The sequence below is a fragment of the Myotis myotis genome, unplaced genomic scaffold, assembly GCF_014108235.1.
Source record: "Myotis myotis isolate mMyoMyo1 unplaced genomic scaffold, mMyoMyo1.p scaffold_m19_p_6, whole genome shotgun sequence".
Taxonomy (NCBI): Eukaryota; Metazoa; Chordata; class Mammalia; order Chiroptera; family Vespertilionidae; genus Myotis; species Myotis myotis.
This window is the reverse complement of record NW_023416368.1, coordinates 77,046,324-77,063,959: the sequence shown is the minus strand read 5'-3', so window position 1 is coordinate 77,063,959 and position 17,636 is coordinate 77,046,324. Positions and strand designations below refer to the sequence as shown.

General features: G+C 51.0%; 1 protein-coding gene across 1 annotated transcript; it reads right to left on the bottom strand.

The window, feature by feature from the left end:
* Positions 1-205: 205 nt before the first annotated feature.
* Positions 206-17,237, bottom strand: CLU (clusterin). The gene is made up of 9 exons (XM_036313468.1): positions 17,081-17,237; positions 13,013-13,137; positions 10,647-10,795; positions 8,290-8,460; positions 6,010-6,421; positions 4,625-4,729; positions 1,770-1,999; positions 663-838; positions 206-430 (listed from the first exon to the last, which is right to left on the bottom strand). Exons 2-9 carry the CDS (start codon positions 13,104-13,106, stop codon positions 421-423), a joined length of 1,347 nt encoding a protein of 448 aa, XP_036169361.1. The 5' UTR covers positions 13,107-13,137; positions 17,081-17,237; the 3' UTR covers positions 206-420.
* Positions 17,238-17,636: the final 399 nt, after the last annotated feature.

Sequence of the window (17,636 nt, the reverse complement as noted above, 5' to 3'; positions counted from 1 at the left end):
AGAGAGAGAGAGGGAGAGGAATCCTTCCATTGGGTCAACTTCATCATCACACTCCTTTTATTCTCAGCTCTATGATACCTCCATACTATTTTAGCCACTGATTTTTCGTTTCTACTTCTTCTTCTTTTTTATTTTCTATAGCAAAATGAAGGTGTGTGGGAGGACAGGAAAAAAAAAAAATAAAAACAGCAAAAGAGGAGGACACTCCAGAACATACAGGCAGCTTTATTGAGTTAGTGGCATGCAGGGAAATCCCTCCCCCATCAGCAGGAGCAGGCATTAGAGTGCGGGGTCAGGAGGGCCCGAGGCTGGGGTCTGGTCACTTGGTGACATGCAGAGTTCTCCTCTGGGGGTCTGGGGGTCCTCTCAGGGGCAACAGGATTCAGACACCCCCATACCTGGAAAAGCAACCTTCACATTTCATTTCTCCCTGAAAAAAAAAAAAATGGAGGCGGGGGAGAAAGTGAGGGCTCCGTATTCACCAACACTCAAATTCTTACCAAACAAGAAAGAGCTCCCTCCGGAGGAAAACTAGGGGTCTCGATGGTCCTGGCCTCCTGTCGGGACTCTGGCCGTCGTTCCCAGACTGGGTACTCGGCCTTTTTTGGCTCCCAGGGACCTGGGGGGCCCGGAAGGACCGTAGCTGAGACCTGCACACTCACCGGGTACTCTGGCGGTATTCCTGCAGAGCTTTCTCAGCCACAGTCTCCATAAACTTAGGATTGTGCATGGAGACTTCTTCTGGGACAGTCACGGTGATGGGGTCAGAATCAAAGAGCGTCAGAATCACCTTCGTGAAACCGGAGGGAACGCTGGAGTCGGAACCGCGGGAAGCCACCTGGGCAGAGGGAGGGTGGGAGAAGGGCTGAGACACCCGCCAAACTCCACCCGTTTTGCAACAAAAGTCAGGCCTAAATCTGGACCGGTGATGCCTTTGCTTCTGACTAATCTGGACACGCGTACACCTCACTGGAAAGCAATGCCGCTGTTCAGAGGCACTTGGCAGGTGTAAATGGCATCGCAAAGGACCAGCCTGGGGGAGCCCCATGAGTGGAAGATGATTTCCAAGCCACCGTGTTTCCTTTGAGCAGCCATTGGCCTGGCTGAGGTAGAAAAGGAATCAGGGAAAGAAACTAGAGCCCTGGCTGGTTTGGCTCAGTGGATAGAGCGTCGGCCTGCAGACTGAAGGGTCCCGGGTTTGATTCTGGTCAAGGGCACATGCCCGGGTTGTGGGCTCGATCCCCAGTGGGGGGTGTGCAGGAGGGAGCTGATCAATGATTCGCTCTCATCATTGATGTTTCTCTCTCTTGCTCTCCTCCCTTCCTCTCTGAAATCAGTAAAAATATATTTAAAAACCTATTCCTACAGGTTCCCAGTGCTGGAGGGGAGCTTTTCATCACGGACACAGGAAGCTGCCCCAATTCACGAGCACCCAGCCCACACAGCAGGAGGGGCGGCTTCATGGAAAGAGCACGGGGTCCCAGCCAAGCAGACAGGCTCCGTCACCCAGGCGAGGCACCTGTCAGTCATCTGGCCTTGACCAACCTCTCGAACCTCTCTCACTCTCCTCATCCATAAAACGGGGTCATGACATTGCACCTCTGGGCGCTGAGGCTCCCAGGCAATGATGCACATAAAGGTCGGATGTTTCCGGCTGCAGGACAAACACTCAATGGAAAGCATAAGTCTTCATCCCGTTTCACCCCCAGGGAGGGCCACATCCTCCTCTCTGGGCCGCACCGTGGGTCCCAGCTGTCGGAGAGGCTCACCGTGGTGACGTGGAGGGAGTACTGGTCCTCCCTCTGGGTGAGGTTGGCCAGCTGGGACACCCAGTTGAACTGCTCGTTGAGCTGCTTGAGCAGAGCGGAGGTGTTGAGCATCTTCTGCTGGTAGGACCGCAGCAGCTCGTCGTACTGCCTGGCTAACTTCTCCGCCAGCTCCAGGGAGCTGTTCAGCTCCTCGCGCAGCAGGTTCTGTGCAGGGTTGCTGCCCGAGCAGTCTGCCCCGAGACGAGACGGAAAACACAACAGGCCGCCACGTGAAGGGAAAGTCAAACAGGGAAGAAACGGGATGGAAATCAGTTCACGGAGCCAGGACCTCAAGCAGAGCCGGTTGCCGGTCCCCAAACCGTCTGTCATCAGCCCGTGACAACATAAAGAGGTCGCCCAGAATGTAGCCCAGCAGGTGGCTTCCTTCATGGAGAAAGCCTCGTCCTGGAAAACTGTCAGCTGGACCTCACAGCGTGCTTAGTGACATCGCTGGAGGCTGGGGGCGAGCGCAGCTGACCACACTCGGCGAAGCCTGGACCTCAGTGCTCCGGGTGCTCAGATCTAGGGCCACTCTGCTGTCCCCGTCCCCCCATGAGTCATTTCCGGAGATGGGGGGGGGGGGTGTCATGTGGAGCTACCGTTTGTGTGGCACCCACCACGTACCAGATACCACATAAGTGCCTTGGATGTCCGTTATCTGTAACAATCAGGTGTATTCTAAGAGCCACCAATAATGAATTTTTATTTTTTACCAAAAATGAAATGGAGACCCACACTTGCCTAAAGTTACAGAATAAACAATCTGGGGGACCAGAATTGAACCCAGGGCTTTTAACTCCTAATCTTGGGCTCCTCCTATTCGGAGTCTGTGGTCTGGAAAATTCTCCAAGCTTGTCTTTTGGCCGTAGCTGCAGAGTTGGAAACGCTGCCCCAAGACTTCATTTAGCAGAAGAGCAGCTGGTGGCTGGGGTCCTGGCTTCCCACCCACCCACGTGGCTGGTCACCAAGTTCACCGGTGGAGCAGGGAAGATAGAGTTCATTCTTTTTGGTGCCTGAGCGAGCGCCCACTGCAGGGTGCCAGATGGATAAGAGTTGGCAACTCCCCGCTATCTCTAAAAACTACTCTTTTTTTCTCTCCCTACATTTTAAAAAAATATTCCAAGGGGAGCACATCAAACCCAAACGAGTCAGGGGAAAGGAGATCTTTTCACACTAAAGAATGGTGATCATTTCTATTAAATGATTATATGTAATCCTTTTCATCAAATGATTGTATTGAATGTAATCATTGGTATTACAATCAAATAAATGTTAGGTGGGGCAAGAAACAGAATTGCTAACAAGAAGCCAGGTTGGAAAAGATAGATAATAAATAACCTTAACTCTTTTACCAGGAAATAATTTAAAGACCAGAAAAGTCATTGAGAACAGCAACTCAGTCTAGAGAGGGTGGGGACTGACAAGAGGGGGGTAGCTACTGGCATCTAGTGGTTAGAGGCCAGGGATGCTGCCAGGGCACAAGACAGCCCCCAACGACAAAGAATGATCTGGACAAAAATGGCAATAGTGAAGAAGCTGAGAAATCCTAGTCTGGAGTTCCTGGGCAATGCCTCCTTAGATATTTGCAAGAACCTTAAATAAGAGGCCATCAGTGTCCCTCAGTGTAGAAAAGAAGGTGGCTGTGTAGGTAAGCTGTGATCAGTGACCATGCAGGTCAGTGCCAGGGGTGCCAACCTGAGCCTAGGCAGCTGTGTGTCTTTTCTTCTGGCCTTAACATGACTAACTTTCTGGTGGTGAGGTGCCATGTCATTTATGCTATTCTAACGATGATATCGTATGGGAACAGGCCAAGAGACGTGGGTATTCATCCATCAGTTTCCTATGACACTTGTATTTATTTTGCAGTGGCTTCTAAAATGACAGGGATGGGGCTAGAATATTTAACCAGACTCTGAAGGCCTGCCCTGGCAAACACACACATATTAAATAAGAGCACGGCCACCACATTGATCCTTTATTTACAAGGGAAACCATTAACTCTTGCTGAGCACACACTATTGCGGGCCAAAAAGTTTCTAGATGCTTTTAGAGCTGTTATCTCAAAGCAGGAAGAAACTAGCCACTGTCCAGATGTGATAAAGCCGAGGGGAATGATTTCCTTTGCCTCGGAGATCAACCCACCAGAGGCAATGGGACCACCATCACTGACCCACGGGTGGCTAAGGGACCATTATCATTAACCCAGGGGTGCTGAAGACAGACCCCAAAGTGCTGGTTAAGAGCACATCCAAACACTAAGGTCCCCCACATGGGATGTCCTGTAATTTTACTTAACTTTTCTTTGACTGAGTTTCTACCTTTGTGAGATAGGGACATTCATTGTACCCAACTCAGGGTCATTTTGAGGAAATTAGTAACTGTTTGCAAAGTGGTTAGAACAGTACCTGGCACATGGTAGGTGTTTGCTAAACCGAAAACATACTATTCAAAATGTCACCGTCTGCAGGAAAAAACGAGGATGTCTACTATGCTTGGCCCTTGGGAAAAGAATGATGGGGAAATCAAAGATGATGGCTTTTCAAAAAAGCGTAACGGCCCCTCCCATGACCTCCTGTTGGCCATGTGCTGGATGACTTGGTGGGCACTTTATATAATAGTATATTATCCAATTCCCAATTTCAGGGGCAACTCTGCATCCTAACCCTTGTCTACAGATAGGGGCCCAGGCGGAAGAAGGCAAACAACGTCCCCTGGTACCACAGCCAGAAAGCAGCAGAGCTGAAACTTGAACTCCCTTCATCTGACCAATAAAGGCAGCCCCACTGAGGTACCAGGTGCAAGGCTCCCAGACTTACCCACTGACAAGATCTCCTGGCACTTGGCACACTGGTCCTTCATCTTCAGGCACCCCGTAGAGTTGTGACGTATCTCCTTGCATATGGTGCGGTTATCGTTGTTTTCTGGAGACACACAGGGGAAGAGGGAGTCATGCTGAAGAACCATACAGAGCAATACAGTGATGGGCCGCCCCAATGTCCCTGACCCCTTCGACACTACTGCTTGGCCCTTTGAGCTGGTTCTGCAGGCAGAGCAGGTTGGAGTTGGCTGCAGATACAGGCCTCTGATCAGGGATCCCTGCAGAAGGACAAGGAGGTAGTTCCCAGGGTTTCCCCAGCTAGGTATGGCCCCCGCCCCCCGCCACCTTCTCCCTCGATGAGCCCTTTCTTGCCTTAATACTCCCCTATTTGTACCTCACTTTGGCATCATAACCCATCTTGCTCTGCGTTTAACTGACTCATTTCTCTCCCCGTAGCGAGTCAGCAAGCCCCTTGAAGGCCAGAATGGGATCCTCCTTTCAGACTCCTTATAACACAGAACTCCCCCCATTATGGATACGCAGTAGATGCTGGTTCGATTCAACACCCTCTTCTATTTCCACATCATTTGAAGCCAAACCTGGTGCCAGTCAAACTATAGCCTTTAGGAGATGGTGTAGGCCCGTGGTCGGCAAACTGCGGCTCGCGAGCCACATGCCGCTCTTTGGCCCCTTGAGTGTGGCTCTTCCTAAACCTTAGGAGTACCCTAATTAAGTTAATAACAATGTACCTACCTATATAGTTTAAGTTTTAAAAATTTGGCTCTCAAAAGAAATTTCAATCATTGTACTGTTGATATTTGGCTCTGTTGACTAATGAGTTTGCCGACCACTGGTGTAGGCCAACCAATATCTATTGGTTCAATGAAGGAAGTCATTTCTGAAAGTATTGGCTTTTCATGTCCATATTAGACTTCATTCATTCAAAAAATATTAACCATGTGCCCATTTTCTACCAGACCCTAAGGTTATAGCCATGAACAGCTTTCTTAAGACTAAATAATTTGTCGCCAATATATACATGGCATCCACAGACAACCACCTGGGTTCCCAAGAGAAAGGGGTCTGGTTCTCTAGAGGCAGGAGTCGATCCAATGCCCAACAGTTGCTGGAAGGGGCATGGTAAACTCCAAGTCCTGCAGAGCTAGATCTGACCAGGTCCTATTTTACCAGCTGCAAAACTTTGGATACAACCCTCCATCTCTCTGTCGCTGTTTTCTCCTCCTTAAATGGGGTTAATATCACCTTTACAGGGGTGCTGGGGGGGAAATCAAGACGACGCATACCAAGTTCTTAGCATCTAATGAGTTTTTCAACAAGTTGTTGTTCCCATCCTTCTTAGGGGGAAGGAGACATCTTTCTAACCTTCCGGGAATTCCATCATTGGGAACTCGAAGAGAGGTTCCTGGAGTTGGCTATCCATGGTCTGCTGGGCCTGGTGTATCATGTCAAAGAAGGGCCGGAACATGTCCTGGAAGTTTGGGATTCCAAACATGGGGAAAGACATTAAGTTTCGGGCAAAGCGGGTCTTGGGACTGAAGAAGGGAGGCCTCCTTGGGGATGAGCCGAAGGGTGGAAAGTGGTAGGGATCCAGGGGTTCCCGGTTGAAGAAACTGCTGTGGAAAAGTTCATCCATAATACTGGACATCTTTTCGAATCTGTCCTCCATGGTGTCCAGTACGTGGGCCTGCTGCCGGTCATTCTCCAGCAGGGAGTCGATGCGGTCACCGTTCATCCAGAAGTAGATGGGAGAGCTCTGGTTCAGGAACTCCTCCAGCTGCGGCAGACAGAATGCGGAACAATGAGGAGAAGCTCACGAGGGTCCCAACCTCCTGCACCTCCCTCTTGTTGAGACGGGCCGGGCCCAGCTCCTCCTCACTGCACTTTGGTCTCCACGGAGTCACACAGCATGTGACTGAAGGCCCCCCTGAGACTGGCTCCCTGGTTTCTGAACTGTCAGGCCAGTGCCCTTCCAGTCTACCCAACCCAACAGAGCAGAGTTAGGAAGACCCATGAGGCTCTAGAGCAGTGGTCCTCAACCTTCCTAATGCCGTGACCCTTTAATACGCCGGGCACTGGTATGTGGGTGTATCTGCATGTGGGCGGACCCGCCTGGAGACGGAGAGAGGAGCGGTCTTAGCCAGTGGTTGGCAAACTGCAGCTCGTGAGCCACATGCGGCTCTTTGGCCCCTTGAGTGTGGCTCTTCCACAAAATACCACATGTGGGCGCGCACAGTGTGATTGAAACTTCATGGCCCATGCACAGAAGTCGGTATTTTGTGGAAGAGCCACACTCAAGGGGCCAAAGAGCCGCATGTAGCTCAAGAGCCGCAGTTTGCTGACCACTGTCTTAGGCGACCCCTGTGAAAGGGTCGTTCGACCCCCATAGGGGTCGCGACCCACAGGTTGAGAACCCCTGCTCCAGAGTCACAAGGCTCATCACTTGAGACTCTCTGTGGTTTTCTTTGGCCACTAATGATCCCCACCCCTGCCCAGCCAAAGACCAATTGGTATGTCTTCAGTGAGTAGCAAAATTTGAGTCCCGATTAACGAGGCTCACAGGGAAGCGTGGAATCCACATTAATGTACTAAAAATCCTTAATTCCTTCCATCTAAGTGGACACAGGGCTGTGCCATACCATGACGTGATTTATGTAATCCAGCTAATAACTGCTAGATAAGAATCTTCTAAGAGGTGGCAAATACCTGGCACAGGTGCTTTTCATGACTGTATTTCTGCACTTATCGCAGACTTTACCAACTGATAATGGCACTCTGGGCGCAAACGCAGCCAGAACTAATCAACTGCATCTGTGAAATGAAGCTGTGGCATTTTAATTATAATAAGAAAAATATTTATTTGGTCTTTGACCCTTTCTAACAAAGAGCTCCTAAAACCCTTTGAATTTCCTATGACGAGAACAATAAAGGTATCTTTTATGATTTTAATGAGGCGACTTTTAGAAAACACTCTTCAGGATGAAGGCTGGGGAAGGGAACCTTGATTAGAAGCTTGAAACTTTCAGTCCCACACTCTGACTTCTGGGGAGGGGAGAGGAGCTGGAGGTTGAATCAATCGCCAATGGCCAATGTTGCTGATGTTAATGAAGCCTCCATGAAAACCCCAAAGAACAAGTTCCCAGAGTGTGTGGGGCTGTGGAACACATAGAGATGTGGAGAGAGTGGTGCACCTGGAGAGAGCGCGGGAGCTACCTGCCCCTTTGCCCTGCCCTATGCATCTCTTCCATTTTGGCTGTTCCTTTTATAATATACCTGCAATCTAAGAAGTAAAATGTTTCTCTGAGTTCCATGAGCCACTCAAGCAAATCAATTAAGGAGGGGGTTGTTGAAACCTCCAATCTATAGCTCAACAGTCAGAAGCACAGGTGACAACCTGGACATGTGATTAGCACCTGAAGGGGGTGTGGGACAGTCTTGTGGGACTGAGTCCTTAACCTGTGGGATCTGAGGCTATCTCCAGGTAGATAGTGTCAGAATTGAGTTGAATTATAGGACACCCAGCTGGGGTGGGAGAACTCGCACACGTTGGAATTGGGTGTAGAATAACAGAAGCATGTTTCACCAGGTTCTCCCCATTCCCCACTCAGAGCCTAGGCTGCACTCCACAGCGCTTCCCCATTTCACCTGGCGGCCAACCAGCCCTGAGCTGCTCCTGCAGACGCGCGCGTAGAACTTCATGCAGGTCTGCTTCAGACAGGGCTTACACTCCTCCCAGAGGGACAGCATGGTATCATTGCACACTTCCTGGGACGCCTTCAGCTTCATTTCAGTATCCTTGGTATCAGTTAGGGCATCCTACAGTGGTACACAAAGCCAGGTCAGCCACGCAGAACTCACAGGCTGCACCCTCCCCCAGCACGCACGGTGATGCTGGCCCTCCACCCAGGCCGACTTCCCATGTCTGGCCACACAGTGTGCTCATTTCCACCCCAGCTCTGGCTCCCGTGTTCCCTCTTCCTTGCCCACCTAGCTTTAAAGATCCTTTCATCTTCAAAACCCAACTGTTCCTTAGTCCTCCCCGGCCAGTAGACCCCGTGTGGACATCTCCTTCTCTGACACACACTTAGAGTCTCTACCCCAGGATTTGCCTCTCACTTATACTTCACTTTCTATGCTCAACTTCTGGTGTCTAAAGGTCACCATCCAAAGCTCCTGGAGGCTCCCTGGATCTTAGAATCTGTTGGGACCATGGCCCCTGGCATGCAACCGGAATAGGCCAGCTTTCAAAATCAAAGTCAGCACGATCACCCAAACTCTCTAATGTGCCCCTGTCATCTGACCCCATAGTTTTATATGAATTTATGCCAAGGAGTTCCTGCAATAAAGGAAAAGTCCTTATGCCTAAAGATCTTTGTTTCCATATGTGTTTATGGCAAAAAAACAAATAAACAAAACAACCAACAACCTAGAATTAATTCAGATGTAAAACTACGGGACAAGTTAAGCGAACTGTGGGACCTACGAAGGGTGGATACGCACAGCACTCCAAGGGATGTTTATGTTAAGTTTCAGTAGCACAGGAAGCATTTTTCACATTAAAAATTCCTGATTTGTCAAAAAAGCATAGAGGGAAATAACTAGTAAGAAACAGACCAAATGTTAACAGTGAAATGTCCTTAAGTATAAGGATTACAGAAAATCTTTTCCTCCTCTGCTTTTTTCTATATTAAAATCTTGATGAATGAGCGTGTTACTCTTCAAAGAAGAATGAAGTAGAGCATGAAGGCGCTCTGAAGGTCTGACCAGGAGGCGTTCCCTGCTCTGTGCTGGGGAAAGCCGCCTTCCACTGAGCCAATTCGCAAGCGTCAGCTCTGCTGGTCACCTCCTTTCTTTCCGGTTCACATAGTCTTCAACTAAGAAGTAAATGGAATCCTTTTTCCAAACTTGATGAGCTTTATTATAAAATCTGGATTGTCAAATATCAAACTCCAACATTAACCCAAAAAAATTCGAGAATGAGACTTGTCCCTCCCACATGAGCAGCGTGAGGATTCTCATAGAATGGTGAGAATGAACACTGAGGCCGAGGACGGACACAAAATCTCAAAGAAAGTGAGAGCTGCATCCGGGCCAGCATTTCCTTAAGTGGCTCCCGTGAAATGGTGCTAAAAGCTGTCAAGAAAAATAAAACTGGGTTTCCTTTCCAACTTGATTGGAAAAACACTGGGCTGAATGAAGTAACATAGGTTTTTCTTCTTTTTTTTTAAATTGTTGACACTATCACAGGTGTCCCCCATTCTCCTCTTGCCCCCTACCCCGGTTTTTCCTACATAGGATTCTCTACTGCAGAACTTTCCAGAGCCTTTAAAATGCTTTTACTATGCATTATGGATAATAAAGGTGGCAGGTGGCCCAATCTTAGCATCTCCTTCATTAGGGGTAGGATGGCAATGGGAGTAGGTTTTTAGGATACCCTTAAGAAGACTCTTGATTTTTTAAAATAAATTGTTCATTGAATTATAGTGTTTTAGTTCTGTTGACTCATTAAGCGCAGCCTAGAGCTACTAAGTTCACTATTGGACTTAGCTGTTTCTTTTATGAAGCAGTTCAGAACTCTAGAAAGACATTGAGGCAACAGTGTGCCTGCCTTAATCCCAAGGTATCGCCCCTACTAGATAAGCTTTCTGAAAGTAGGGCGCCTTCCCCCTCCTACCCCATGACAGACCATATCCAAAGCCTGCCTCAGAGCGTGCCCATAGTCAGGGTTTGGAAAAATCTATTGAAGTGAATCTGGGTATCAGGCCCTGAGCCAGGCTGGTAACAAAAGCAGATCCAAGATCTCACCCTTTGAGGCTTTCAAAAGCAAATAAACCCTCCCTATTTCTTAACCACGGTCCCAGTGTCAGGTGACACAGCCCTGGAAAGACAGAGGGCCAACGTGGCAACCCAGCAGGACATTCCAGGAGAAGCCAGGACCCCTCCCTGCCCCCTTCCAGCAGGGGGCGTCAAAGCAGGGCCACGGGCGCCGGGCTCTTCCTTACCTCTTTCTTCTTCTTGGCTTCTTCCAAGCTGATGAGCAGTGATTTGCGCTCATCGTTGGTGTGGTCTATTAGAGACTTGATGTGTTTCACCTCCTTGAAGGCATTTTTAATTTCCTTATTAACGTACTTACTCCCCTCGGTGGACATTTCTGCAAGAGAAGGGCAGGGAAGTAGAATGAGGCCAGAGGAAGAGATGGCGTTGGGGGATATAAGCCTGGAACCAGCTGGAATGGTCAGAAAGGCAGTGGGTGCACGGGCTTCCAGGCTGGGAACCCCCTGGCAGGCAGCCTTTGGGCCCCAGCTTTCCCTGACTCAGGTTCCCATCACAGGGCTCACTGTGGACCCAGAGTCCCGGAATCCAGGGCACCAACTGTTCACAAACACAAACCCTCGGTGTGGGGCGCCGGCACGGCCATGGCAGACTCAGCCCCAGGGCGCCTGATGTGCCATGCCAGCTCAGCCTGGTTCAGTGACCCTGAGTGGGGGGGTGAAAAGCTTAGAAAAAACAGACAAGAGAATGAAAGCTGGGTCTCGGTGGGACGCTGCTCCCTGATGAGGAGACAGCGCCAGCGCCCACAGCCGTGTCTTTATTTTATAGCAGATGCCACGAGGCAGAGGAGGGGCGCGATCAAGATGTTAACAACATTCTCGTTGGTTTCAACCCTACTCAACTACACACACCTGAACTCTATCACACAGGCACGTGGGGCCACGTGTTCGGACTATAGCAGTGGTTCTCAACCTCTGGCCCTTTAAATACAGTTCCTCATGTTGTGACCCAACCATAAAATTATTTTCGTTGCTACTTCATAACTGTAATGTTGCTACTGTTACGAATCGTAATGTAAATATCTGATATGCAGGATGGTCTTAGGCGACCCCTGTGAAAGGGCCGTTTGACCACCAAAGGGGTCGCGACCCACAGGTTGAGAACCGCTGGACTATAGGTTCAAGCTCACAACTATAGCTGTTGGCTAATTGTGCTGGGAAGGCTCTGCCCTCCAGCTGGGACTTGCACGTGGCAACGAGAGGACTGTGCCTCTCCTCAGTCCAAGGCTTGAACCTGTCCAAAACACTGGAGCCGCGCCCCATACTTGGGGCAGGCACACCCCAGAGGAGGGACAGAGGCGCGAACTCCCTTCGGCTGCACGCCGAGCCTGCCCAGCCACAGAAGAAAATGTCCCAGGGAAAAAAGAAATCCTGGAAGAGTAAGCGCTTACACATCGAAATGGGAAATGTTATTCTTTTGGATACAAGTCTTTCTGGAATTCGGTTTAACCAAACATCTGAACTTCTTTTCTCCAATTCATAGTGATGGAGACCCAAAGATGAATTAATAGCACTGTTCCTCGCGGAGACTGTGACCAAGACATAACACCATGTGACAAATGCATGGAGACGATGTCACCGAAGCACCAGCCCCAGGGCAAGAGCTGAGCCAGACACCTCATGTGTGTGTCCTTTAACCCCCGGCCCTCTCATCGTCCGCACTGCACAGTATGGTCAAGATACCTGCCCAGGCTGACACAGCAGGGGAGCGGCAGGGCCAGACTCATACCGGGTCTGATCTCAAGGCTGGGGTTTGTAACTACTACCCAGAGCAGGGGTGGGCAAACTTTTTGACCGACGAGGGCCACAATGGGTTCTTAAACTGGACCGGAGGGCCGGAACAAAAGCATGGATGGAGTGTTTGTGTGAACTAATATAAATTCAAAGTAAACATCATTACATAAAAGGGTACGGTCTTTTTTTTTTTTTTTTTAGTTTTATTCATTTCAAATGGGCTGGATCCGGCCCATGGGCCGTAGTTTGCCCACGGCTGACCCAGAGGGTCGCTCGGCTAGGAGGATGAGAGTGGGCAGGAGGGAGGATGGGCTTTAGGAGAAGAGGGGACCACCAGCTGGGCTCTGAAGGATGACAGCTTCCCTTTAAACCAGAATTCTCCTTCCCTACGAGCAGAGAATACGGAGCATGGGTTCCTGGGTGGGAAGGTGGAGATACATGTACTAAATGCTACGAAACTCAAAAACGGGAGCTCCCCAACGACTCAAATGGTCCAGGCTTTATGGACCTTCATGGAGGAGGTGTGGGTACCGGGCTGTACAGACTGGAAAGGGAACCGGCGAATGAGACCCAGCAGCCAGAAGAGGCCGGCGATACACCTGAAAATGCCTAGAAGCCAACCTGACCACAAAGAGCCTGGGCTAGGAGGCCGGGGGGGGGGGGGGGCGGGGGGGGAGGCTCAGAGAGGGGCAGGGCCCAGCAAACCTGACTTCATGCACAGGATAAAGTGGCCTTTAACCCTTGGGGCCCTGTTAGGGAAGGAGTGTGCAAGGGGGAGGGGGGTAGTCCTCTGGTCTACTCACCCTGGAGCTCTCTCTGTGAGACGGCCGGGGCGCCCAGCACCTGCCCATTCTCCCAGGTCATCAGCAGCCCCACCAAGAGCAGCAGAGCCTTCATCTTGCCTCCGATTTGGACTCGCAGCACGCCTCTGTTTGTGGAGAACAGGAGACTGTCATGGTAACGGCTAGACAGCCTGCTGGTTTCTGGCCCAGCCTGCCGCCTGCAGCAGCTTCCCAGGAGCCCCGCAGAGGCCTGGCCATTAGCTATCCCCTCTCAACTGGCACTGCTTCATTTCTACCCCCGGGGAAATGAGGAGAAGATATCAGACTTGACAATGGACATTTTCAAAAGAAAGCGGAGGCAGTGGGTACAGGGAGGAACCGCAAGACAGCAGCCCAACACAAAAGAAGCCAGAGTTCTGGAGTCAGCGCCCTGGGCTCCGGTCCAGGCCTTCCTCCCTACCTCCTGCATAGTAGCTAAATATGCCTGAGCAAGACGCACGCACTTTCTGCACCCAGAAAGGGGTCTATCTGAGGGCACCTGCTCATATGAAACAAACCCTGAAAACACCGCTTTTGGATCATCAGCGGGCCCTCTCCTGCCCCTCCATCGAGCGGGGACTGCCTCCCAGAGCCCCACCGCCCCCAAGGGCATCACTAATCCTGCCCCAGCAGGCATCACCAACCAATCACAACACGTCTCCCCACTGCGTCTCAGCACCACCTAAAACTGGTTTCAAGTGTCTGAGGCACCGATGGCCAACCCTTTGGGTTGGCGCAGGAGAATAAGTCCATTTGTCATCCCCAGTGTGGGTATAAACAAAGAGTGGAGCCAGGAAGGAAAGAAAACTGTCTTCAGGAAGTAGATAGGGAAGGGCAACGTCAAAGGCTTAACACTGGGACGAAGGGGTGCTGTGGCCCTGATGCCTCCCCAGGAGCTGTCCCTCTGCGAGGACATGGCCTCCGCTCTGCCAGGCCCTTTCACGTGGCCTCGTCCCTCTAATCCACAGCAGGGTGCCCTGCCAAGGCGTTCCTGCCACCACTCTGGGCCGGCTGCCCTGAGCCTGGGGACAGCCAGTCTTACATAATAGACCCTTTCCCAGAAGCTGAAATTGTTGCATAAGCAGACACCCCTCCCCCTTGTAACCTACCCCCCACCAGCTGCTTATCTGAACGCACCCATTTCCCACAACAGAATGGGGAGTGGGGTGCCCCCTTCCTGAAGTTGTGCACATTCAAAAGTTGTGCAGGCCCATCTGGGATGCGTGGTGGAACATTCCTAAGGCAAGCCTCTCCAGGAAAGTAATTAGTAGGGCAGCCGATGGTGGTTCCCCAACCAGCTGCAAAAAGTGCATTAGCATCACGGAGGGAAGAGTGGGTCCTCGCCTTTCCTGAAGACAGGTGGGCGGCTGGGCCAGGGCGCAATGTCAGGCCCGCAGGCAGGTCTGGGTCTAACAAGCTCTGCCCTAGCTGCTCACTGAGGCCTGAAACGCCTGAAGCAGGGACAGAGCCTTTGTCACGCCAGAGAGAGAAAGCCAGCAAAATATACCATTCCAGGCGAGGTCCCTGGTAGCAATGACTTCCGAGAAGTCCAGAAGACAGGGCCTTGGGCCCTGAAGAAAGGGGAGGGAGGGTGATGAAAGGCAAGAGCACTGGATGAGGAGTCCAGAAACCCAGCAGTCAGTACAGGGTCTCCCAACTGGAGCCTGGGCTTCATGGGGAGCCACTGACATCAGAGCCAGGAAAAAGATCAATCTTCTGCTCGATCCCTCTGCTCCAGAGAAAGAATGGGGCTCCCCAAGGCCCCCAGCAAGCTTGTGGCAACCCCAGGATGAGAACCCAGCTCTCCTGAACCCCTAGTCCAGTGTTCTTTCCTTGACACCAAGTCACTTAAGGCTCTGAGCGTCAGTTTCTTCGTCTGTGAAATGGACCTGATGTAGACCTCAGAGATGTGAATGTGTTCTGTAAACACAAGGTCTTATAGGACCATAGTGAGTTCCGACTACTTCACAATTTGATGTAGGACCAAGTGTGAGCACTGGCAGGGCCCTCAGGGGAGTGGGGGCAGGTGGCCGTTTGGAGAGGCGCAGAGGAACAGAAGTGGACACACAGAGGCCACCTGTGGTCCCTCCCGGACTGTGTGGCTTTGCCTTAGTGATATGACCTGCTACTTTAGAGCACCTATGAATCACCGGAGAGCAGGGGGCGGGTCTTGTTATAACACTGACTCTGAGTCTGCTTTTCTAACAAGCGTACAGGTGATATTGATAATGCTAGTCCCAGGACAGCGCTAGAACAGCGGTTGCACGGCTACCGGCCCTCTCTGTCTTTTTTAAAAATTTACTTATTGATTTGAGAGAGAGAAACATCAATTTGTCTCTCCACTTATTTATACATTCATCGGTTGATTCTTGTACGTGCCCTGACCAGGAATCGAACCTGGAACTGTGGTGTATGGGGATAATGCTCTACCAGTGGTTGACAAACTCATTAGTCAACAGAGCCAAACATCAACAGTACAACGACTGAAATTTCTTTTGAGAGCCAAATTTTTTAAACTTAAACAGGTAGGTACATTGTTATTAACTTAATTAGGGTACTCCTAAGGCTTAGGAAGAGCCACACTCAAGGGGCCAAAGAGCCGCATGTGGCTCGCGAGTCGCAGTTTGCTGACCACGGCTCTAACCAACAGAGCTAGCCGGTCAGGGCCGCACCTGCCCTCTTTTTGCACCTCCCCTCTCATCTCCTGGCCCGGGCTCCTGTCTGGCAACTGCTCTGATTAGACAAGTCACCCCAAAGCCCTCTTTTCCCTACCTTTACCTGGCAGCCTTTCCCCCAGGCGGGGCTTACCCACCCAGAAGGAGCCTGGGGAGGGCTTGGGGATCTAAGCAAAGCTTATACACACAGGGCTTAAAGCTCAAGGCCCAAGCTCCTACTCTACTTCCTCCACGAGGGCAGAAAACTAAACCGAAAAAGAAAAAAAAGAAAATAATTCACCTGTAAAGCACACCATCCAGAGGCAAATATTACCTCTGTGGCACCTCTCCTTCTATTTCCTATGCATTTGCATACAATCAGATTCTTTACAGCCACTAGATCAACTATCCTTTAAAAGTAGGAATCTGCTTGTGGATGCATAATAATAGAGTCCATTTTCTGATATGCTCTGTGTTGCTATCCCACAAGACTAGACATTTAAATTGTAATTCCCCACTATTATAATGAACACTGTCACGGGCATCCTTTTATTGTAGCTGCACCTTTAAATTCCTAATCTTTCTCTTTTAAAAAAATATTAATAACAAGCAGCTTCTCTTTTTAAAAATTAGGTCCAGAAATTCTGGAACGTCAAGTGGCTCTGGTTCTAATCTCTATTCTGACACCTCCCTGCTGTTTATCTGTGGAGAAGGCCCTGCGCCTCTCTAGGCCTCACAGTATCAGCTATAAGATGAGCCGGTTGAGTCAGACGTCTGACGTCTGATGGGGGTTGAGTGACTCTCCTCTGCTGTTCCCTGGCGCATTCGGAAGCAGAAAGAGTAGGATTTATATGGTTGTAACATAGACTTCAATCAAAACCTCATACTTATAAGCACACTACCCGGAGAACTAGAAAACTCTGAAGCAACCAAGGTGACTCACGCACGCCAGCTGGCAACACCCCTGGAGATGGTACCTTTCCAAGGAAGATGCTGCAGAAAGGCCCCAGGTGCAGGCAGACGCTGCCGCTCATCAGCCTGGGCCTCTGGCAATAGACGTCGGTTCTCCAAGTCTCGGCTTCCCCCAGCTTTGCAAAATGAGGCTCCTTACACCTGTCCTACTTACCCACACCATTGTGGCTGCAGCTAATGGGCCGGAGCCCAGCCGGTGCACCGCCCCCAGCGAGCTGGCCTTCTGCCCCGCTGCCTGGTGACAAGGCTCCGGCTGCCTATCTTCTCAGACTCCCTCCGCTGCATCCACAGATCGGTTCTGACACCCCTAGGACTACTAGCGACCGTCCTCTCCTCGCCTGCCGGCCACCCCGCCCGCCCGCCCATCGGTCCTTCTGCCCGGGAGAGGCTCTGCGCAGGGATAGGGAAGGTGGGGACCTCTCACCGGTCAGCGGTGCCCGTGCGCTCCTCCTGGCGACACGGCGTGGTAAGCACCGCGCGGCGCCGTATTTATAGGGCTCTGCCTCGTTTACACCCCCTTCGGGGCTGGCTGCAAACCTGCGTGACTCACGCCCAAAGAATGCCGGGGAATGCACGGGAGCTTTCTGGAAGCTGGCGCGGGAGGGGGTGCGGGGGTGCACGGGTGCGGGGGTGAGGAGATCCGGTGCAGCACCCGCCTGGGGCGCGGGGAGGCGCAGCGGCGCCGGGAAAGACCGCGCAGTCTCTAGGGGAGACAGGCCCTGGAGTGCGCCGGGCTCGGCTCCCCCGGACTCGGAGCTGGAGGACAGCGCCCCAGGAGGGGCCAGCTCAGCGCCCCTGTCCTCAGGGTTCCTGGTATCCCCTGTGCCCCCGCTGTTCCCGGTCCAAATTAAACACCGCAGTTCTGCAGCCCTATTGAATGTTAATCTTTCCTATTGAACATAGGCCACTCCTCTTGTTTCATTTAGGTAGAAAAGAAGAAAATAATAAATCCTACTCTTACAACCACATAAATCCTACTC